The sequence below is a fragment of the Oryctolagus cuniculus genome, chromosome 11 (genome assembly GCF_051225735.1).
Source record: "Oryctolagus cuniculus isolate XC-2025 breed Fujian yellow rabbit chromosome 11, ASM5122573v1, whole genome shotgun sequence".
In the NCBI taxonomy this organism is placed as follows: Eukaryota; Metazoa; Chordata; class Mammalia; order Lagomorpha; family Leporidae; genus Oryctolagus; species Oryctolagus cuniculus.
Window position 1 is genome coordinate 99554499 of NC_142877.1, and position 23855 is coordinate 99578353.

General features: G+C 39.8%; 1 protein-coding gene across 6 annotated transcripts in view; it reads left to right on the forward strand.

Moving 5' to 3' along the window:
• CFAP54 (cilia and flagella associated protein 54) overlaps positions 1–23855 on the forward strand; it is a 372444-nt gene that overhangs the window by 216616 nt on the left and 131973 nt on the right. For all 6 annotated transcript variants that reach the window (XR_016216950.1, XM_008256922.5, XM_089308813.1 and 3 more), the window contains 5 exons: positions 1310–1517; positions 7289–7368; positions 9653–9822; positions 20277–20382; positions 23063–23210. Coding sequence is in view for 5 of the 6 variants with exons in the window: in XM_008256922.5 (XP_008255144.5) it covers positions 1310–1517; positions 7289–7368; positions 9653–9822; positions 20277–20382; positions 23063–23210 (712 nt within the window). In the remaining variant the exon portion in view is untranslated. The remainder of the gene's footprint in view (positions 1–1309; positions 1518–7288; positions 7369–9652; positions 9823–20276; positions 20383–23062; positions 23211–23855) is intronic.

Below are 23855 nucleotides of genomic sequence, written 5' to 3' on the forward strand. Positions count from 1 at the left end.
GTTGAAGTAGATGGAGCAGAGGGGCCTATGGATGCTCTACTGTGCTTCAGTTTTCTCGGGAATGAGGAAGATTTTTAGGTGAGGAGGGGCATGGAGAAGGAGGGCATGGATTTAAAAGAGAGAAGGATATAAAGTGGTTTTGCTTATGAGAGAAAAAGAGTGAGTGGATTAGCAATGCATAGGATGATTATCAGGCAGCACTGAGGTTTCGGTTGGGTACTTAAAGTTGGGTGCCTATATGGTTGTGTGATTTTCTCCAGCCCTCTTCAACTGTAGACCCTAAGAAGGCTTGGAGTTGAATGTCAGATCAGAGTTGGAATTGTCATTTGGCCAAGGAAGTGTGTATGCACCGGAGAGGGTCCAGGTTGTTGAAGGTATATGCAAGGAAGGGTTCTAGTGCATGATCTTGGACAGTACTGGGTAGGGGAATTACTTGTCTATCCATTCTTTCCCTGAGTACATCTTTGTAGCTCTAGTTTACTCACACAGAAGCACCAGCCTATGTGTAGGCCGATGAGCTTTCACAGTTTCTGTTTTGGTAGGGTAGCCTTTCCTTCACTGTGAACATCATGTTCACTCTGGTTATGTGACAAGGATAGCCGCATGTGGTGCAGGTCAGAAATTGGTAGGAGTGACAGAAGCATTGTTGAACAGCTTGTATGGTTCTGACAATTACATGTCTGTCTTAATAAGCCTGCCATTTATGGAACCCCACATCTATTCCTGTATTCCTTCCTCCAACACTAAATGGGGAGTCCAAGACAAGGCTTAATGCTATAACGAGTACTCAAACAGTATATTTCACTTTGTGTTTCTATGGGGGTGCAAACTGTTGAAATCTTTACTTAATGTATACTAAACTGATCTTCTGTTAAAAAAAAAAAAAGAAGAAATTAGCAATTCCCAACTTGACTCTCGCTGGGATTAAACATGACAATAGGTCTGATCTGATTTCATCATCATTTAAAAAATCATCTATTATTTTTCACTTTATGTTTCTGTGTGGGAGCAAACTGTTGAAATCTTTACTTAATGTATGCTAAACTGATCTTCTATATATAAAGAGAATTGAAAATGAATCCTCATGTGAATGGAAGGGGAGAGGGAATGGGAAAGGGGAGGGTTGCGGGTGGGAGGGACGTTATGGGGGGGAAGCCATTGTAATCCATAAGCCGTACTTTGGAAATTTATATTCATTAAATAAAAGTTAAAAAAAAGACAATGCAATATAATCTATAATATAATACAATATAATATCTGAAAAAATATTTTACTAATTTTCTTTTTTTCCCTTTTAAAAAATTTTTAGGCACTTGAAGAATTAATTAATAAAGGCTTCCCTGTAATTCTGGTTTCAGTTGGCCAACAACATCTCTTAAATAAGTTTTATTTTGTTAAGGCATACTTTTTTATAAGTGTGGCTGCAACAATAAATTGTATCCCAGAAACTTCAGTGAAGGTGCTGTACCGTGGACTTACTGCCGAGAAGAGCAAAGTAAATCTCCCAAACTCAAAAGGTACTTGTTTCCTTTTTTTGTTGTTTTCCTTTTTCCTCCATTTTCCAACTCCTCCCCTTTCAAACTCCACTAGTACTTATGAATGATCTAATATATATTCTCCCATATTTTTTCCTAAGCTTATATAATGACACACATATGTACTCATGTCTAGGCACATGCATGTACATATCCCCCATATTCTTCCACCAGTGGGTATGGTATGGATGAAGGACACTATACCCTGCTTCTCAGTTGCTCATACCAAGTGCTCAGTCTATTCCTGAAAGTCGTATGAGAAGTTCTTCCCCTCCTAGGAAGATAGCTCTTCAATTGGGAGCTTGAGAAAGAGAAGTCTATCTTGGCTACACCCATCTGGAGTGGTGTTTCTGTCTCACTGAGCTGGCAGGGGAAGGGGAAGCAATTGTCTTCTTCCAGACATGACAGACTTGTGCTGTTCCTACCAAATTTTAGTAGTTTTGATTGACTAGATTTTTTTTTTTTTTTTGACAGGCAGAGTGGACAATGAGAGAGAGAGAGAGAAAGGTCTTCCTCTGCCGTTGGTTCACCCTCCAATGGCCACCTCGGCCGGCGCGCTGCAACCAGCGCACTGTGCTGATCTGAAGGCAGGAGCCAGGTGCTTCTCCTGGTCTCCCATGGGGTGCAGGGCCCAAGGACTTGGGCCATCCTCCACTGCACTCTGGGGCCACATCAGAGAGCTGGCCTGGGAGAAGGGCAACCGGGACAGAATCTGGCGCCCCAAATGGGACTAGAACCTGGTGTGCTGGCGCCACAGGTGGAGGATTAGCCTATTGAGCCATGGTGCTGGCCGATTGACTAGATTTTTAATAATTTGTTGTGTAAATAATTTTCACCATTTCCTCCATGGAGTCGTTTTTAGAACTCCTCGTGTTGTCATGCCAGAAGTTGATTCCCAAGAATAATATGTTCTTAAGAATTACCTATATTTATGTTTATAATCATAATTTATTAATTTTCACTGCCACAGAATATTACATTTTACAATTATTTATTGTACTAATAATCATTCAAGATGTTTTCCAGTGTTTTAACTAAGAAAAAATTACTAGAAGCATACTTGTACATGTCTCTAAGTGCTTATGTGTTACAGTTTCTGCATATCTAGGAATGGAATTGATATGTCATATTTGACTCAAAATTTAAGGCTAATTAGTATTTTTACCTTTTAAGGTCACTTTGCCTTGATCATCTCCTTGTTCTTAAAATATTTAATTGATTCAGGTTTTAGTTTTTATCTTTTTTTGTTAACCTATTTAAACAGTTTATACTTTTTATTTTATATTTGATATTTGTTTCTATTTACCCACACATTTATTATTTCCTTTTAAAAATTTGCAGTAATATAAAGAGAACAGGTTTCTTGTATTCCATAAATACAATTCTAAGAAGAATAACCGTACTTTCCTCCCTTCTTCCCTCTCTCAATTTTTGCTTATCCTTACTGATTACATTTCAGCCCTACTTTAGACATTTTCCATAAGATGATATATCATTTGGAAGTTTATATGAATAGACAGTTGTATCATTACCATCCATTTTTAAAAATTCCATCCTTTCCCAGCTGAAATAAGAAGTTCATTGCATAATAAATTCTCACATATGATTCTTGGTTCTCTATTCTGGACCAGATTTCCCTGGCTTCCTTTGTCATTAAAATAGTTAATTTAGAAATACTGTCTTGAAACATATTATTCTGACAGCAAGAAGACAATAAATCAAATGAATAATTGCATTATGGGTTACCTGATAACAAGTGTTTTAGACAGTATAAAAAGGTTAGAGAATATAGGAGTGGATTATAATTTAAAATATTGTTGAAAAGAAAAAGCCTTCCTAATAGGATGAAATTTGGACAAAAGTTTAAAAAAGGAGAGTGGATGTTACCACAAGCTCTGTCCCTGTTCATGGTGCCAAATTAAAATAACACGGAAAAATTTGAGAGTATAGGAAAGAGAAAGTTTAATCTATTGATAGATGAGAAGAGAATTACTATCCCCCCAAATCAGGGTACTTTGGGGTTTTTAAGATGAGTACAAGGAAGGGGGATGCAGGAATAAGAACAAAGGATGGGGTCAGCTGCATAGTAGCCTCTGGCCAGATGATAAGGGACTGGTTGGAAGTCACAGTGGTTATTTGGTCTAGTTCCATAGTCAGCTTGTGTTCAAGTTCCTGATTAGTCAGCAATGCACTAGTCTTCAAGGAATTTTTTGGGGGGGTTCAGTCAGTCTAGAGGGTATATGCAGGTGGTAGTTACTTTCTATTCAAGATCTGGAATTCCCCTACCTAGATCTCCTGGGATTCTCTTACCCGAAATCCTTTGAGACAATGCTGGCCATCCCATCACCTTGGGATGTGACTTAAGCTGAGGGAGGGAGGCTAGAAGACTGAGGCCTGACAGTATCCAGCATTCAAAGCACTGTTTCAGGGAGAAGACTTACTGGTTAAAATTTTCTCTGTGCTGCTTGACTCTGGACAGCCAACTTACCCAGAGAGGAGAGGAAACAGGGTTATTGAAGGGACCACTTGAGGGAAGAGCATACTCTTTGGTCCCAAATATGCTCTCCCCAGTTTGCAAATTAGGCAGAGAACTTATAATGGAAAATGGGAAATTGGGGCAGGTAGTCAAACAGACTCTAGGGTCTGAGCTGAGGCCACTTGAGTGGAAGCTTCTTTGATATCAAATGTGGCTGCTGTTTGGCTGGTGGAGGTGAGTCCCTGCCTTATTTGAGGTCTGCTTTTCTAGTCCTCTCCCTGCAGTCAGCTTCAGAAGTTTTTAGATCTCCATCTGCTTAAAGAAACATTCTGAGCCCAAGCACGAAGTTGGAATGTGAAAAGAAAAATGGAGGATATATTCAGTATGGTTATAAGATCTTGTGAGTTTGTGATAAAAGAGCATTCCAGATAAAGGGAACAGCAAATGCAAATCAACTCTGAGATAGGGCTGCATCTCCCCTGCTTGAGGAACAGCCAAAGCCCATTTTGATTAGAGCAAAATGAATGAAAGTGAAAGTTGTAGGAGATTAAGTCAGATAATGGACTGATTGTGGAAGGCTTTGAAGGTCAAGGTAGAGAATTTGGCTATTAAATAATTTAAGTATTAGCTTATAATGACCTCCACAGTGATAGAGCAGTGAGGGTGATCAGAAGTAGCTAGATTCTGGGTATATCTTGAAAGTAGATTCAAGCCGGCGCCACAGCTCACTAGGCTAATCCTCCGCCTTGCAGCGCCGGCACACAGGGTTCTAGTCCCGGTTGGGGCGCCAGATTCTGTCGCGGTTGCCCAGACCAGCTCTCTGCTGTGGCCAGGGAGTACAGTGGAGAATGGCCCAAGTGCTTGGGCCCTGCACCCCATGGGAGACCAGGAGAAGTACCTGGTTCCTGCCATCGGATCAGCACGGTGCGCCGGCTGCAGCGCACCGGCCGCGGCGGCCATTGGAGGGTGAACCAATGGCAAAGGAAGACCTTTCTCTCTGTCTCTCTCTCTCACTGTCCACTCTGCCTGTCAAAAAAAAAAAAAAAAAAAAAAAAAAAAAAGTAGATTCAGAAAGATTTGGAAGAGGAAGACCAAGAGTTCACTTTGAGATTCCACTTACACATCTGAGTGAAAGAAAAGAATAGCTGGTTTGATGTATGATTCTGGATTTTAGGAGAGAGGTTCATTCTGGACAAATGTTTCCAAATTGTTATCCCTAGGTGGTCTTGTAAATGTTTAAGAAAGCGGATCAATTCCAGGGGAGTGAGTGTGGGCAGAGAAGAGAAGAAACAAGTAAATGTTTGGGATCACCACTAGGAAAAGGTCAAATAAATGAGGAAGAATCTGCTAAGGAGGCTGAAAAGGGATGAGTGAACCAGTTGTTGACAGACTGGTCAGTTGATTCGATTGAGTCAGTAGATGAAGTAAGGTGGAGGTTGGACTTACCAAAAAGTATTTCATTGGAGAATATAGAAGATACATGTTATTGAATCAGCATTTACTTAGATGGGATCAAAGCAGAATGGGCAAAGAAGACTTGGAGTGAATGGATATAATCCCTGAGGTGTTTTTCCATGAAGTGAGGAAATCAAGCAGGAGGCTGTTAAAGGCCACAGAAGAAGTTTTTTTAGAACTGAAGAAGTAGCTGTCTCCCTGTTGTTGGGGATGATTCAGTAGAAGTGTGGAGAAAATGATGGTGCAGGCATAGTGGGGGGATATCTGACATGATGACCCTAAGTAGCAAGATGGGGTAAGAAGTAGTGCACAAGTGGAGGGTTTGGCCCTACATGGGGCATGAAGTTCATCCATATGACAAGTTGAAATGTCAAGGATATGTAGTATTGGTTCACTTGCCAATGAGTGAACAGATGTGAGAATTTGTGTAAGTCATTTGCTAATGTCTTCTGTCTTCATTGGAATGGAAGACAAGAATATCAACTTAGAGTGTGAATGAGGGAAATTTAAGGGGAAGAAGGGATGGATGAAGTAGCCACCTGGGAGAATAGATGGACAGATGGACTAGGGAATTGAAACAGGACTGCAGGACAGCTCTGAGGGCATTTTTGGCTTCCTGGTGTGAATTTAAAGTGAGAAAAGTTGGCATGGTTCTTTCCCCAGCCACATTAAAATTCAAGGATATAAATGTGGGTTAGGCAGAGAGTTAGATTTAGTGGTGCTTGGTGTTTCACCAAGCAGGTGTTATAAAGGAGAGGTAGAGAGGGCATTGATGATGTTGGCAAGGGAGGGATTACAATGATGGAATAAGTACTAAAGCTAGACAAGGAGGAGTAGGAGGAGGGCAGGGCAGAGTAACAGTGAAAACCTGGTGGATGCCTCTGGATGGCTTTCCTGTCCAGCTCTTTGACAGGAAAACTCATGTCGGACCCATGCAAATTTATCATACTTAGATCCATGCATTTTTGTGGTTCAAACTCTACCTTGAATCTCTGATGTTTCTAATACTCATTCCAGAATTCGTCCATAACCTATATCCAGGCATTTACTTTCTCTGTTTTGTCTCTCTTTCTCACTTTTTCCTACTGGCCCTGTCCAAAAGCCCAGGTTCGTCCTCAGCTGATGCCTAAATATAGAGAGCTTCCTGATTCAGGAGACTGGCTGGGTAGGTTGGGGTTGCAAAAGGAGACAAAGTTAGAGGCATTCAGTTCCATGTTGTTCTACATTCTCCTTCCCATCTGACAAACTTCATTTCTTTAGATGTGTATTTTTTGCAGTATTTTCTAGTCAAATGATTTGTGGTTATTTTCTTTCTCCTGTAGTCTAAAAGCCAGGTTGACTAAAGCAGGTAAAGACCGTGACCTCAATTCTTTGACTTTTCCCTGCTTCAGATGGTGTAAGTCAGGTTTCAGACTCTAGGTGTGATTATGAAATAGATATTCAGCATTGTGGAATTTGCTATTTCAGATGGTTTCTTCTCTGCTGTTAGAATGAGAAGCTTGTGCATATCAGCAGACCTGATGTAATATCTTATTGAAATCTGCATGACTAAGCATACTTTGAGCAGCTGATAACCTGCACAACACTGTTAGTTATGGAAAAGGTCCTCGCAGAATTTTCTGGTTTAAGAATCAACCTCAATCCTCTAATATGGTATTTGGGGACTTTTTGATATAGGAATCTATTTCTAATGATCATCATGGTTGCTGTTTGTTAATATGTTAATGGATAATTTCTTCGTGGTTGATGGGTTTTAAAAACTACAATTAATGTTTTAACAGTTATCTTTTGTCCTTTCAAAATGTTGTTTGTGTCTTTACAGAGTTATCTTCAAGGGAGGATGGAGGCTCATCTTGTCAACTTACGAAAATTAAAGATGAGTTGACTCTTAGCACACTAAAGGTAAGTATGGATTTTTTTCAAATCACAGTGACCAAAATGTACTAAGCTTTGGCAGGCCCACTGCTGGGATTATGCTTGTTCTAGGGAGATCAAGTAGCTGTTTGTTTTTTTTCGTTTACTCAACATGGATTGAGGCTACAAGTGGAGTCTACTCCCCATGAGAAAAGTAGATACCCAGTGTCAGGCTCTGCTTTTGAAACCCAATTTAGCAGCTACCAAAATGATGATTTATTGTTTTATGGGATTTGAGCATTCCATGCCCTGTTTCTCACTTCCTAATAATTATAATGATGACAACAGCGACAACAGCAGCTACCATTTATTCAGTGGCTTACTACATGACAGGCATTTTTCATGGTTATTTAGTTTTCACAACTCTATGGTATAGATATTAATCATTTTTTAATTATGCCATGTTGAATTATGAGAAAATCAACACTTACTCACTATATGCAATTCACTAACATCATGCAAGTAGTAAAATAACAATCTGGGAGTAAGAGCTGTGTCTTTTTGGTTCAGATATCTGTGTTCTTTATTTATTTACTTATTTTTTGACAGGCAGAGTTCGACAGTGAGAGAGACAGAGAGAAAGGTCTTCCTTCCGTTGGTTCACTCCCCCAAAATGGCCACTATGGCCGGCGTGCTGCGCAGATCCAAAGCCAGGTGCTTCCCCCCGGTCTCCCATGTGGGTGCAGGGCCCAAGCACTTGGGCCATCCTTCACTGCCTTCCTGGGCCACAGCAGAGAGCTGGGCTGGAAGAGGAGCAACCTGGACAGAATTGATGCCCCAACTGGGACTAGAACCCGGGGTGCCGGCGCCACAGGTGGAGGATTAGCCTAGTGAGCCGCGGCGCCGGCCCAGATATCTGTGTTCTTAACCCTAGTGCTAAATTGTCCTAGTACAGTCGTGTGTCATTTAGTGACAGGGACACACTCTGAGAAATGCATCATTAGGAGACTTCTTACACAAAGTAAGATGTTTATGACGTCATCTGGCAATATAATCTTATGGGTCCACCATCGTATATGTGGGCTGTAGTTTATGGAAACATTCTTATGTGACTCATTATGGTATTTATATAATATTCACTTCTCTGTACAAATAAGTGTTTTACAAACCTGTTGCTCAAATGATTGGTTGGTTCTTTCATCTTCTGCCATGATAGGTTGCTGTTTACTATTGATTAGCTACTGTAAAAGTCTCATTATCTTCATGTTAATAGTTAGGTGACCATTGTTTTCTTGAAATACAGTGGGTCCTCATTATTCATGGCTTTTGTTTGTTAATTTGCCTACCCACTAAAATTTATTTATAAGCTCAAAGTCAATACTCTTGACTTTTTTTTTTTGGGGTCATTTATAGACTTAAGCATAGGAAAATTAGAGTTGCCCAACATGTGCATTCTAAAAGCAACAGTCTGATTTTTGTTTCAGGTTTTGTATGCAAGTGCCCATTTCATGGCCGTTTAGTAGAAGTTGAGGATCCCTTATATAAAATGTTTGGGACCAGAAGTGTTTCAGATTTTGTAGTTTTTTGGATTTAAGAATATTTACATAGACTGTACTGGTTGAATCCTTAATCTAAAAATCTGAAATCTGAAATCCTCTGAATTCTTAAGTGGAGAGCATTTTGGGTTCCAGGTTTTCAAATTTGGGATGCTCAACCGGGACTGTAACTTCCACATTTTGGTATATTTTTGTTGTGATTTCATGATTTTAAATGTCCCCAAGCAGAGTGTTGACAAGCTGTGATGTGCCTTATGGAGAAAATGTGTATGTCAGATATGCTTTCTTCAGGCATGAGTTATAGTGCTGCTGGCTGTGTATATAAGGCTAATGAATCAGTCTTACATAATGTGTCCTTAAATATGACCGCACATTGAATAAGGTAAGGTGCTGATCAGTTGATGAAAATATTGTGACTGGAGGTTTGCGGGAACCTATCTCTGTATTTCTCCTAGAAGCAACAGCTCAGTATTCACGTATCAGTGTTTGTGGCAAATGTTGTAGAACTAAACGACTACAAGTAAAGAGCACTGGACATCTACACCATAAAGAATGCCTTCTGTGTGCACATGCTTACCCTGGCTATTGCTTTCCATTTTGTTTTCTGTTGCCTTTTTCCTGTCCCCTGAATTTTCTTTGATGATTAGGGCAGAATTCTTTTCTGGTCTCCCATTCATTGTGACTTTTCAGTACATGAACAAATTTGATAAATAAGCCCGAGACATTATTCGTAGTGTTTCTGAACTTGCATGATTGTGTGGGATTTTTTTCTTCAGGCAATTCTACTGAATGAAGCTGAAGACAGGCTCAATTTGCTGGTGTCAGAAATGGAGCAAGCAGGCCGCAAGAACCTCTCCCAGTGTTCAGCCGGGGAACTGGAGATCGTGGTGGCGGCCAGGCTCCAGCTGGCGGCAGTTGCCCTGCAGAGACACCGAGCAGCATACAGGTGAGCCTCCTCTGCCCAGGATAGGTGTGCATGCAAGGAGAGTTTCTGCCGCACCTTAATTTGTTAAATACATATAATAAAATTTTGTGCAAGTTTTAGAAAAGCCTATCTGTGTAGAGTGTATTTGCTTTTTATCATTCAGGATTTTTGTACATTATAACATGTAAAATTACAACTCTTTGCAAAGTAATTACTCTATTAAGGCCCATTGTTAGGATGCTTTATGTTGTATATGGAATGAATAAATTGACAGTGCTTTGGTATCCCTATTAACTTATTTTTAAAAAGACCAAGCCTAAATTCCATATGACTGTTTTTTAAAAAAAACATTTATTTATTTGAAAGAATTACAGAAAGGCAGAGGCAGAGAGAGAGAAAGGGAGAGAGAGAGGGGGAAGAGATGAGAGGGAAAGGGAGAGAAAGGGAGAGAGAGAGAGAGAGAGAGAGAGATCTTCCATCCACTGGTTTACTCTCCAAGTGGCCACAATGCTCAGGGATGAACCAGGCCAAAGCCCATGTAGGTTCAGGGGCCCAAGTACTTAGGCCATCTTCTGCTGCTTTCCCAGACACATTAGCAGGGAGCTAGATCAGACATAGAATAACCATGGGGCTGGCACTGTGGCACAGCAGGTTAAAGCCCTGGCCTGAAGTGCCACCATCCCATATGGGTGCTGGTTCTAGTCCCAGCTGCTCCTCTTCTGATCCAGCTCTCTGCTATGAACTGGGAAAGCAGTAAAAGATGGTCCAAGTCCTTGGGCCCCTGCACCTGCATGGGAGACCAGGAAGAAGCTCTTGGCTCCTGTCTTTAGGATCGGCGCAGCTCCGGCCGTTGTGGCCATCTGGGGAGTGAACCAGCAGATGGAGACCTCTCTCTGTAACTCTTTCAAATAAATAAAATAATTCTTTAAAAAAAAAAAAAAAGAACAGCTAGGACTTGAATGGTGCCCATATGGAATGCTGCCACTGTAGTCAGAGACTTTACTTACTACCCCACAGTGCTGGCCCCTCCATATAGCTTTTTAAAAAATATTTATTTTATTTATTTAAAAGGAAGAGTGACACAGAGAAAGGGAAAGACAGAGAGAAAGAGATTTTATGTCTTCTATTTCACTCCTCAAATGGCTGCTTCAGTCAGAGCTGGACCAGGCTGAAGCCAGAAGGCAGGAACTTCATCAGGGTTTCCCCATGAGGTGTCAGGGGCCCAATACTTGGGCCATCTTTCACTGCTTTCCCAAGTTAATTAGCAGAGAGCTGGATCAGAAGTAGAACAGCCGAGACTCAAGCCTGCACTCCAATATGGGATGCTGGTGTTGCAGGCAGTGGCTTAACCCACTAAGCCGCAACTTTCTTATAGTTTTTGGCTAATAAAACCTATTGAGTATTTTATCCCCTTAAACACAGAATGCAAATATTAAAGACAAACTCTTTTGTGAGAAAGTAACATCTCATGAACTATTTTGTGCTGAACTACTTAAGAAACTTTTTTAGGTAGCTGATTAAATGTGCAGCAATTGTTAGAATGAGATTTTTCAGTTAATTTGTTCATTGATGTATTTATTTGCTCAACCAGTATCTGTTAACCACTTCACTGCCAGGCTCTGATCTAGGCACTGATGATACAAAAACAAATAGAATATAGTTATTGTATCCATATGCTCCAAGATGTATAAATAATTGAGTAGCAGAAAATAAACTATATGGTGATTTTTTTCTTGTTTAATAATATGGAAATAATTTCAAGAGTTTCTCATATCATTTTTAATAAGCACTTCTATCATGAGGTCCTCTGACATGTTCATAATGATTGGTTTAGTAATGCACAATATTCTGTTACCATTCAAGAATTCATTCAAACAATAATTTTGAGCACATACAATATGCTACACACTGTTCTAAGCTCTTGAAATGTATCACTGTCCCAGTACTTAAGTATGTAATGTGTCAATAAAATCTATAAGAATACAAGCAAAAATCTTGCCCACACAATCGTGTTTGTGTTCTAATAAATAATAAACGGGCTGACAATGAACTATAAGAAGTAAGTAAATTATGTACTGTGGCCAAAAGTGCGAAGTGCTATAAAAATATCAGGAGTAGAGGTAGGGGGAGGAGGCAGAGGAATTAATTTTGAATTGGGTGTTTCTAGCAAAGAGGGTGATTCCATTTTGATGTTCAAGGGCTGACAGCTTTTAGGCAGCACCACTTCCTCTTCCAGACAGATAAAGCCCCTTCTTTCGATGCTGGTGGGACATGCACATCATGTAGGTGCTGGCCTGTGGGAGCCTGCATTCCAGTACCACCCACCGCCCATGATGAACCCAAGCCTGTCCCCTTTTCCCTTCCTCTCAAGGCATTTCCAACCTATTTGGGAGCCTGGTCCAGCTCTTCCTGGAATCCTCAGTATGTGACCATTCACTTTTTTATGCCTTCTAGATGTGTGTGTGTTCCGCACATGGACTGAAGACTACCCCTTGAATAAGCAAATTCCACGTTAATACAAAACCAGACTCCACCACCATATTTAAGTCTGATTTTGTATTAGTGTGGGGTTTGGGGGACTTATAAACTTTATGGTTTCTAAGCAGTAAGTGAAAATCCATAAATCTATTTGGAGTAGTTTTTCTCAGAATGGAGTCTGCAGATTTTGGGGGATGTTTCTGAGACCCTTTCTGCCGGGGAGGGGGCAGTAAGAACTCCCATGAGGTTAGAAGAATTTTTATAATGAAACTAAGACATGGTTGGCTTTCTTCACTGTGGTATTTGTGCTGATGCTGCACAAGCAACAAGGAAAAGCTTCTGGTGCCTCATCATCAATCAAAATAATGGCAACAAACTAATCTTGGCATACGTGATAACCCTGCACACTTGTAATTAAAAACATAAAAGCCAGCTTCATTGAAGAATGCCCTTGATGAAGCAATAGAAACTTGTATTTACACATCTTCATCTTTGCATGTAGTAGGTGGTCTCAAAAAGTTAATGGAGGATTCACGGTTTCTTTTCTTTCTTTTTTTTCCTCCTCCCTCCCTCCCTCCCTCCCTCCCTCCTTTCTTTCTCTCTCTCTCTCTTTCTTCTTTTTTAGAACTAGAGGGGGCCAGCGCCGCGGCTCACTAGGCTAATCCTCCACCTTGAGGCGCTGGCACACCGGGTTCTAGTCCTGGTCGGGGTGCCAGATTCTGTCCTGGTTGCCCCTCTTCCAGGCCAGCTCTCTGCTGTGGCCAGGGAGAGCAGTGGAGGATGGCCCAGTCCTTGGGCTCTGCACCCCATGGGAGACCAGGAGAAGTACCTGGCTCCTGCCATCGGATCGGCGGTGCGCCGGCCGCAGCGGCCATTTTAGGGTGAACCAATGGCAAAGGAAGACCTTTCTCTCTGTCTCTCTCTCTCTCTCTCTCACTGTCCACTCTGCCTGTCAAAAAAAAAAAAAAAAAAAAAAAAAAAAAAAAAAAAAAAAAAAAGAACTAGAGGGAAAGAGAGAGTGCCCATCCACTGGTTCACTCCCTAAATGCCTGCAAAGAGTGGGGCTGTGGATGCGCTGAAGCTGGGAGCTAGGAACTCAATCCAGATCTGTTGTGTGGGTGGTAGGGATGTGTGGGAGCCATAATCTGTTTCCGCCCAGGGTTTTCTTTAGAGGGAAGCTGGAACTGGGAACCAGAGCTGGGACTTGAACCCAGGTAGTCCCATATGCAATATAGGCATCTCATGAAGGTTGCTTAACCACTGATATTTTAACCAATAGGCCAAATGCCTGTCCTTACATTACCTTTTAATTCCATTTTGTTCCCATGAAAATTTGAAGCCTCCTTATGTATTTTTTGTATTCTCTGGGAGTAATGGGAACTATACCCAAGCACTTCTGCTGCATGTCAAAACTGGTGGTTGTCTTGAGGAAGAACATATATATGCTTGAACTGAGAGGTGAACAATATGCATTTTTTTTTCATTTTATTTGAGAAAACAACTGACAGATTCTGGCTATTCAGACTTGTATTTGGTAGGACATTTTCTTTAGAAAAATGAGCATGCCTCTTCTAGGAAAAGAACTAACAGTATTTATTGCCAATGATAAAATTTGAACTTTTAGAGGAAGATTAGAATTTTGTACAATTTGTATTTGCCATCAAAAACTTGACAGTTTTCTATCTTTAAATTTTTTTTTCTGATGAGATTGGTGTTAATATTAGCTACTGTAATTTTAAAAATATTGTGCAATGAAATGTTTTAGCATTCAGGGAGTTTGCATAACTCACGGAGGTAATATTTTCCATGTGACCCCTGAATGATGTTACAGAATCCCAGTTAACAACATACACTGACACATTTTTAATATAACAGCATAGAAAAAGTTTGTCAATGTGTAGCATTATATTCCACATTGCAACAAACTTTCAAGAATCTATACATTGTCACCTTTTGATGCAGTATCAAAGAAGATCATCCATGGTTATTTGAAGAGGCTGTTAAAATTCTTCTCTCATTTCCAATGATTGTGTGAGGCCTAGTCTTCATGTACTTCAGTCAAAATGTCATAAGACTGAATGTAGGCCGGCGCCGCCGCGGCTCACTAGGCTAATCCTCCGCCTTGCGGCTCCGGCACACCAGGTTCCAGTCCCGGTCAGGGCGCCGGATTCTGTCCTGGTTGCTCCTCTTCCAGGCCAGCTCTCTGCTGTGGCCAGGGAGTGCAGTGGAGGATGGCCCAAGTGCTTGGGCCTTGCACCCCATGGGAGACCAGGATAAGTACCTGGCTCCTGCCATCGGATAGTTGCGGTGCGCCGGCCACAGCGTGCAGGCCATGGTGGCCATTGGAGGGTGAACGAACCAATGGCAAAGGAAGACCTTTCTCTCTGTCTCTCTCTCTCACTGACCACTCTGCCTGTCAAAAAAAAAAAAAAAAAAAAGACTGAATGTAGAAGCAGACATGATAAGTTGTTATTAAGCAGATTGTCTCTTAATAAGCCAGACCTTAAAGAAAAAAATGACATTCTTATTTTGGGGGGAGAAACAGTTGTTTTGCATAAATATATACTATTTATGTTAACAAAAAATGGGCTCATTAATTTTAAAATAGATATTGAGGAAGTTAAGCATTTCTCCATTCAATTTCTAATATAGTAAATGATGGAGCTCTTTGGAGATTCTCAATGAGTTTTAGGGGTATAGAGGGTGTTTAGATAAAAAAGCTTGAGACCCACTGGCTTGGTGTATTTTCACATGAGAGCCATCTTTGAGCTGTAAGTACAATGGTGGTTTATTGATAATACAACAGGCTTAGCATAATAAGGTACCATATCTTTCCACTTAAGTCTGAAAGAAGAAACTTTTAATTTATGATTTTCCATAGAACTTTTTTTTTCTTCCAAACTATATCTCAGAGAGCAATAGCAGCCTTAGAAAATAGGTTTTTGTCAATTACCATCATTCTCTCCCTGGCTCTCTATGTGTCTTATACTCTTTTGCTATGGAGGAGAGATGCGATTTCTTTTTTGAAAGAATATGAAGGAAATGAGAAACTAAAAATTATAAAATGGTCACAGAAAGTACTGTCATAATAGAACTTTAATTTGAAGACCAGATAGACATATGCAAATACTGTGCAATGTATCAGAATCACTCCTATTTTAAATACATGTACCTGGCCCTTGGGATAAAACCTGCAAAAACTTTGATGTTACTGCCTTTTTGGAGCAGAGTTGTCATTTGGGGGAAGCCTACTGTCAAGGTGAATGAGTTTTTCTTTCGTGAACTTTACCCCCCACGAGCTTCTGTGTGGGCACTGCTGAGAATGTTGGACAGTCCCTTTTCCAAATGATGGCTAGCTTGACATTTCATGATACTTCTAATAAAATTATGTGTCAAGGAAATTGAAAGGCACATTCCCTAGGGTGACAGGTAGAGTGAGCTGCATGGATTTTTATGAGAACAAACTGACCATTTTTGTCATGAATGTTAATAAGAAATAAATGGCATCAAAGTTATTCACACTGCATTCCTACTTTTTTTTTTTTTTTTTTTTTTAGGGCTGCCTCTCTCTTTTAGAATCCCATCTCAGAAAAATAAGTGTTTCTTTTTGTTCTCTAATTGATTGTTGAAATGGGAAAACATTTGAGCCTTTTAATTTTGGCTCATCATGAAACTTCCTTCCTCTGGGATTTTAGACTGGGACGGTGAATAAACTTCCCATCTTTCTGTTTGTCTAGTGTAGTAGAGAAATTACAAACGTTCCATTGTATAACTGCTAGGGTTTGAATGTTTATCTCCCAGAATCCATGTATTAGAAATGTAATCTCAAAAGGCAAATGCTAATGGTATTTGGAGGTAAAGCTTTTGAGAGAGAATTAGGATGGCATGAGGTCAGGAGGGTGGCTTGTAGGAAGAGGAAGAGGGACCCCAGCAAGCTTGCTTTGTCTGACCATGTGACTCCTTCATCCATGCTATGGTGCGGTGTCAGGTCCTCTCCAGAAGCTGTCTCCATGCTGTTGGACTTCCCTGCTCCCTGTAACTTTTATGTCTTACCCTGGCTCAGACATTTTGTGATGCAACAGAAAATGGGTTAAGATAGCAACTAAGCAGTACCAGGTGAAACAGACCATACTGGTGTGTCCTATATTTTATACATTACATTTCTGGGTTAGCAAAATTATTTTTTATACTCTTGAAATAAGAATTTGTACTTCAGAATCAAAAGAAAGGAATTGGCACCATTTTCTTCCAGAATCTTCTAGTAGTCATGACATCCCAGTATCTGAAGCTGTCAGTAATGAAGTGCCTCAGAAATGTGTGTAGCCTTGAGGGAGGCTGGCTAGGAGAGAGGAAACTTCATTCTTGTGTACACACTGAATCTGCATTATTTTTATTATGGCTTTTTTTTTGCTTTTTTTAAAAAAAAGATTTGTTTATTTATTTATTTATCTTTTTACTTATTTGAAAGGACAGAGAGACAGAGAGGGAGAGATGTTCCATCCCCTGGTTCACTCCTCAGTTGGCTGCAACGGCCAGATCTGAGTCAGGCTGAGACTAGGAGCCAGGACTTCCATCTTCGTCTTCCATGTGTGTAGCAGGGGCCCAAATATTTGGACCATCTTCTGCTGCTTTCCCAGGAACATTAGCAGGAAGCTGGATTGAAAGCAGCGTAGCCTGAACTTGAATTGGCACTCTGATATAGCATGCTTGCATTGCAAACTGCAGCTTAACACACGGCACCACAATAACTGTACCATCTTGCTTGTTTTTTGTTGGTTTGTTTTAGTTTTAGTTTAAATAAAAAGTAGTTTGTTTGGAAAATCACAAACAGTACCTTACAATATAGTCTACAAATACATTCACTATTTTAATGACTTGGTAAAATCTTTGGGTTTTAAAATTCAGTAATTTCTAAAAGATTGGGATGCTGAAAAAATATCAGCTTGGTATCCCTTATCTCCCCTGGCCAACTCAGTACACTAATAATGATGGTAGCTAGCATGCATCGTGTGCCGTCTGTTTGCCAGGTACTCCGATTTGCTAAGCACACCCCACTCAGAATGGAATGTCACACTTTTTAGGGCAGGGCATTTTGTTGTACTGCTGTGTCCATAGCCCCTAAATTTATTTCTTGCCCAAGTAGTTTCTCATTACATATTTTCAAACAAATGAAATAACAAAACCTTCATTTGGTCCTAAAGGTTGTCCTGTTTCATGAATTCTGCACTGTTATGCCCAACATTCCTGTTTGGGGTTGATTATTGGGGTTCCCAAGATCATGTAGTTGATAAACAGCAAAGGTGAGATTTTAACTCTCTACCTTCACTGTATGAATTTCTTAATACTTAGATTTTCCCAAATGAATTAAAACTTTTTTGGGACTGGCACTGTGGCACAGTAGGTTAATTATTTGCCTCTGGCACTGGCATCCCATATGGGCTCTGGTTTGAGTCTAGCAGCTTCTCTTCCAATCCAGTTCTTTGCTCTGTTCTGGGAAAGCAGCAGAAGATGGCCCAAGCACTTGGGCCGCTGCACCTGTGTGGGAGACCTGGAAGAAGATACTGGCTCCTGGCTTTGGATTGGTACAGCTCCAGTCGTTGTGGCCAACTGGGGAGTGAACTAGCAGATGGAAGACTTCTCTGTCTCTCCCTCTCACTGTCTGTAACTCTGCCTCTCAAATAAATAAATACATCTTTAAAACTTTTTTAAAATGGAAGAAAATATTATTAATTGAATTTCTAGAATGGGCCTGATTTATAAAATCAGAACTCATTCTAAAGAAAAATGTCAACTGATTTAATGCATAAAATATTTTAATTTTATGAATATAACAGCAAGCTTATAGCCATGACACAGAAAAACAAAACTACATATGTAAAAAATGGCAAATAGTTCATATTTTCATGTAAAGTTACTGATAAAATTTATAAACACACTATTGATGAATGATCAAATACCACAAATAGTTAATCCAAAAGTGGAAATTGTAGCTAGTATATAAATACATGGAAAAAGTATTCCTTTTTTTAGTCCATTTTCTGTTGCTGTAATGAAATACCTGAGGCTGGGTATAGCTTTTCAATAAAAGAAGTATATTTAACTCATGGTTTTGGAAGCTGGAAGTCCAAACTGCCTAGCACCAGCTCTGGTGAAGTTCTCCTAGCTGTGTCACATTGTGATGGATCATGTCATGTCAGGAGCATGAGCAAGAGGGAGAGATTGCCTGGTGAGACAGGAAGCTGGGGAGCAGGGAGCCCAGGCCTGCTCTTTCGTAACAATTCACTCTTGCAGGACTAACCAGAGTCCCATAAGAACTGCTTAATCCCTTCCAAGGGCAATGCCTCCAGGGCCCAATCACCTTGCAGTGGGCTCCACCTCTTAATGATCTCACTATCTTTGAATACCAACACTTCGCAGACCATACTTCCCCGAACAATCCCCTTACAAATTAAAGTGAGCACTCCAAGCAGGTTTCTGCTTGGAGATACCATCAGGATAATATTTCATGTTTATTTCTCTTCTAACTTTCCATTGAAAATCATAAAGGACTCATGAAGTCAGAAAAATACAAAGCTTTACTAGTACTGAAAACCTTGGGTGATAAAACTTTCACAGGAAGAAGGGATTTCTTTTTCTAAAAAAATGGTAGCCCCAGATGAAGATGGACTAAGAAAAAGGGATAATCTCTGTCCACTGTACCCCCAGCACGGAGCAGCAGTGCTCCAGGAAAGAAGAGGAAAGAAGATGTGGCCTTCCACCTCTACTAAGGACTTAACGAGTTAGGGGGTGTGGCACCATCCAGAAATCTGAGCAGGTGTCCCAATCTGTGTGGGGACTTGAAGAACTACTCCAGCTGATAGGAGATAACTCATAATTAAGAACTCAGATATGAAAAAGTTCTGTAAAAATGGCTGGTAGTAGGCACTGGAATTGTTTGTACTAAGTCTGAACAAAGGCAAATTTGTATTAAGTGGATATGGATGTCAGAACTGATTCCTGAAAAAGCTGATAGAATTAATGATAATCATAAACTTTAACATAGGAAACATATCCCAAACTACAGTAACCAAACAGATATGAATATGAGAAAGGGAATAAAAGAGTAGTAAATTCTTCATGTTACATTTTGGGACTCAAAAAACATTATTTCATTTTATACTTAATAAAGTTGAAAAATTATGTTTTTAAAAATGGGTTAATTTTAATGAAGTGTGTTATTGCAGACATCATAAATTACTGCTCTTAGACTTTTTTTAAGAATGCTTATGTCTGTTATTGTAAACAATTTTTAAAGGTTTATTTTATTAATTATTTGAAAGACTGAGTTACAGAGAGAGCCAGAGAAAGAGAGAGGTCTTCCATCTGCTGGTTCACTCCCCAAATAGCCACAGTAGCCAGAGCTAGGTCAATCAGGAGTCAGGAGTTTCTTTCAGGTCTCCAATATGGATACAGGGCACCAAGGACTTGAGCCATCTTCCAGTGCTTTCCTAGGACATTCAGCAGAGAACTGGATCAGAAGTGGAGCAGCCAGGACTCGAACTGGCTGCTCCCAGCATATGGGATGCTGGCACTGCAGGTGCTGGCTTTACCCGGAAGCTATAGTTTACAAATCAATGTGGAATATAAAAGCAAAATTGTCCTATAGCAAAAAACATAAAGTAAAAAGGAATAAGCACAGAAAGTATAAAATAATAGAAGAAAATGAGGCATATTTATTATGGTAATAAGTGTAAAATTGTTAAACTTTCTTGTATTTGTTAGGATGTTTTGGTTGCAAATAATAGAATCCCCACTTGAACCAACTCAGACAAAAGTTGAATCATTTGACTAAAGCAAGGGAGGTGTGATAAGTACTCTGCATAATTAGGGCTATGTGGGCATGTGTAAGGGGCACCTAACAGTGTTGGGGATGGTTGAGGATGTGGAACATACACAGGAAATATATAATTGTCAGAAGTATAATATTAATAATTTTTAATTTGAATTCTCTTTTTTAGTGCTGCAATAGTATTTTCCATACTTAAACTTCTCCAGGAGTCAAAACTTTTAAAAAAGAAAGGAGGACAGGATTACACAGAAAATTCCATCTCTTCAAGAAATTCTGTATGTATGAATTTAATGTTTATCTTTTTAATACTTATTGTACAATAACTATTGGCATGCTAGGAATTTAACTAGTTTTTTGGATGAAACAAAGTGTAATGTAGGAAAACCATTGAAGTTGGAGTTAAAAGATCTCTGTTTAAGTCTTATTTATGCTACTGACTAACTGGTAAACCTTAGGCAAGTCCCTGAACTTATTATTTTTTTTTTACTTTTGTTGACACCATTTTTTTTTTTTGGAGAATCCCTGTCATTTTATTCCACTTTACTCACAACAATATCATGTTTACATCCTCCTTTTCTTTTTTTTTTGTCTTTAGGATCATTTTTTTAACTTTTATTTAATGAATATAAATTTCCAAAGTACAGCTTATGGATTACAATGGCTTTCCCCCCATAACTTCCCTCCCACCCGCAACCCTCTCCTTTCCCGCTCCCTCTCCCCTTCCATTCACATCAAGATTCATTTTCAATTCTCTTTATATATAGAAGATCAGTTTAGTATATATTAAGTAAAGATTTCAACAGTTTGCACCCACATAGCAACACAAAGTGAAAAATACTGTTTGAGTACTAGTTCTAGCATTAAATCACAATGTACAGCACACTAAGGACAAAGATCCTACATGAGGAGTAAGTGCACAGTGACTCCTGTTGTTGATTTAACAAATTGACACTCTTGTTTATGGCCTCAGTAATCACCCTAGGCTCTTGTCATGAGCTGCCAAGGCTATGGAAGCCCCCTGAGTTCACCCACTCTTATCATATTTAGACAAGGTCATAGTCAAAGTGGAAGTTCTCTCCTCCCTTCAGAGAAAGGTACCTCCTTCTTTGATGACCCGTTCTTTCCACTGGGATCTCACTCGTGGAGATCTTTCATTTAGGTCATTTTTTTTTTTTTTTTTTTTTTTTTGCCAGAGTGTCTTGGCTTTCCATGCCTGAAATACTCTCATAGGCTTTTTAGCCAGATCCGAATGCCTTAAGGGCTGATTCTGGGGCCAGAGTGCTGTTTAGGACATCCGCCATTCTATGAGTCTGTGACACCATTTTTGATCTGTTAGAATTGGTCATAGTAATCACCAAAGTCCCATCCAGATATATCACTATAGCAGTTTATAAATGGTCTAGCTAGCAAATAAAGTTGTTTCATAAGACTTGCTCTTCATTTCACTTTCGAATTTATTACCTTGCTACCAAGACAGCTAAGCTGTATTCCACATAGTTAAATCCTCCTGTATTTAAGCTCTCTAATTTGGTGTCACAAATCCTGTGACCAGACTTTGATATGACCAGCAATTTAACAATACAGGATTGTTTAGGATTAAAATATAAACATTCCTATCATGAAATCCTGGTTCATTCTTTCAACTATTACTAAAAAATTCACCAATATCTAGCAACATTACAAATTAGTAAAGCAAACTGTCCTCATAGAGACTCATTTTTTAAGAGCAATCATGCTGAAAAGAAGTCTAATTCTAAATATTGACTTAGAACAGTGGTCATCAGTGGTCATCGCCTGAGAACATTTTGATTGTCACAACTAGAGCAGGTGCTACTGATACCGAGAAGTAGAAGCCAAGGATGCTGCTAAACACCCAGTAGTATGCAGGACAGAACCCAACAATGATTATCTGGCACAAAGTGCCAGTCAGTAGTGCTGAGGTTAAGAGGCCTGAGGACTTGGTTGTGCATTCTCATCCCCATCCTGCCTGTGGGCCTCTGATCACTGCTTCACTGTGAGGAGCAGCTCACCCTTCTTTTCCCGAACCTCCCACCTACCTAGCAATGTATTAGTCCCTTCCCGGTCCCATTAGCTCCTCCTGGATAGCAGATGTTTTTGACTGATTGCACATGATGAACCATCACAGGTGCATAGCAGGACATTCTTAGAACAAATGAGGGTTGTTTTTAAAGGGTGATTTTAAAGTTCCAAGGATCTATGATTGGCCCCTCCTGGGCAAAACTCCTTTGTTCAGCATTCCTGGTAGCCCTGGGCATTCATCATCCCTTTGTATAGTGTGATACTGTGGATGTAAATCGATTGCAATACCTGTTTGGCATGTGAGTAGCATGCAGCAATATAACACAGCTGATTAAGTCTGTGCACTCTAAATTCAAGAAGACATAGGTTTGAGAACCAACTTTGCCAAAACATGATGGAGTTTAAGCAAGATAGTTACCCTTTCTTGCCTGTTCTCTCAACTGTAAAATGGAAATCATCGTAATCCCTCTTTGGCTGCAAGGAGAATTACATGAGATAATGTGCGTAAAGCACTGCCTGGCACATAGTACTCACTCAAGAAATATTAGTAAAAATACTGTATTATTTTTTAGCCCTTAAATGATGTTAAAAGAAACTACTGATGGCCTGCAAACCACTGATAATATAATTTGCAATGAAAAAATTCCAGACAAAAAACTAGTTTTCAACAATGAGAATACAGAGATAAGAAAAGCTGAAAAGTAGTTTATAAATGTTAATGAGGATTGTGGGATTGTGGGTGTTTTGATTGTTTTGTGTACTTTTTATACTTTACAGAATATGCAAGAATAATTTCTAAATATAAAAATGTAATCCTATGTAATGATATTGGATGCTTTTCTTTTACATTTAGTCTAAAGCAGAACTTTTGACTTTGTTAAATGGGAAGATAATCATCATTTTAATGTTGTTTAGCCTACAGACAATAAAGACGATAATGAGTTTTTAGATCCTATTTCCCTAAATGCCCGAGAATATTTCAACATGCATCTGTGGTTGAAGTGCCGCTTGGCGCTGGTGACTGCATTTGTTGCACAGATTCGTGGCATTGGAGTTGTGAAAGGTACAAATGTCCTATTTTCTTAATCAATGTTTTGTAAAAATTAATTTTATATAGGCAAAGGGCTTTTGGACGGAATGTATTTTATAATTTTCGAGCTTGAAAATAACCTTTAAACATTCAGGTTATTAAATCAGAGTAATCATTTTCTTTTTTTAAAAAAAGATTTATTTATTATTTATTTTGGCCACAATGGCTGGAGCTGCGCCAATCTGAAGCCAGGAGCCAGGAGCTTCTCCCGGGTCTCCCACATGGGTACAGGGGCTCAAGGACTTGAGCCATCTCCTACTGCTTTCCCAGACCATAGCAGAGAGCTGGATCGGAAGTGGAGCAGTAGGGACTTGAACTGGTGCCCATATGGGATGCCGGCACTGAAGGCGGCAACTTTACCCATTATACCACAGCGCCGGCCCCCAGAATAATCATTTTCATCAGTCCTTTGTTATCACTGAAATTGGCATGCATGTTACCAATATATGCAAAACTGCCAAGAGGATTTCTAGACATTAATGGCCAGGTTTTCTTGTTGTGTAGGAAGGTGGTTACGTGGAACGAGGCTGAGCACAGATTTTGTAACCACCCCTTCCTCACCTTGGGTTCCAATGCTGGATCCACTACTTCCTTTTCTAGACTTTCCTGACAAAGGCT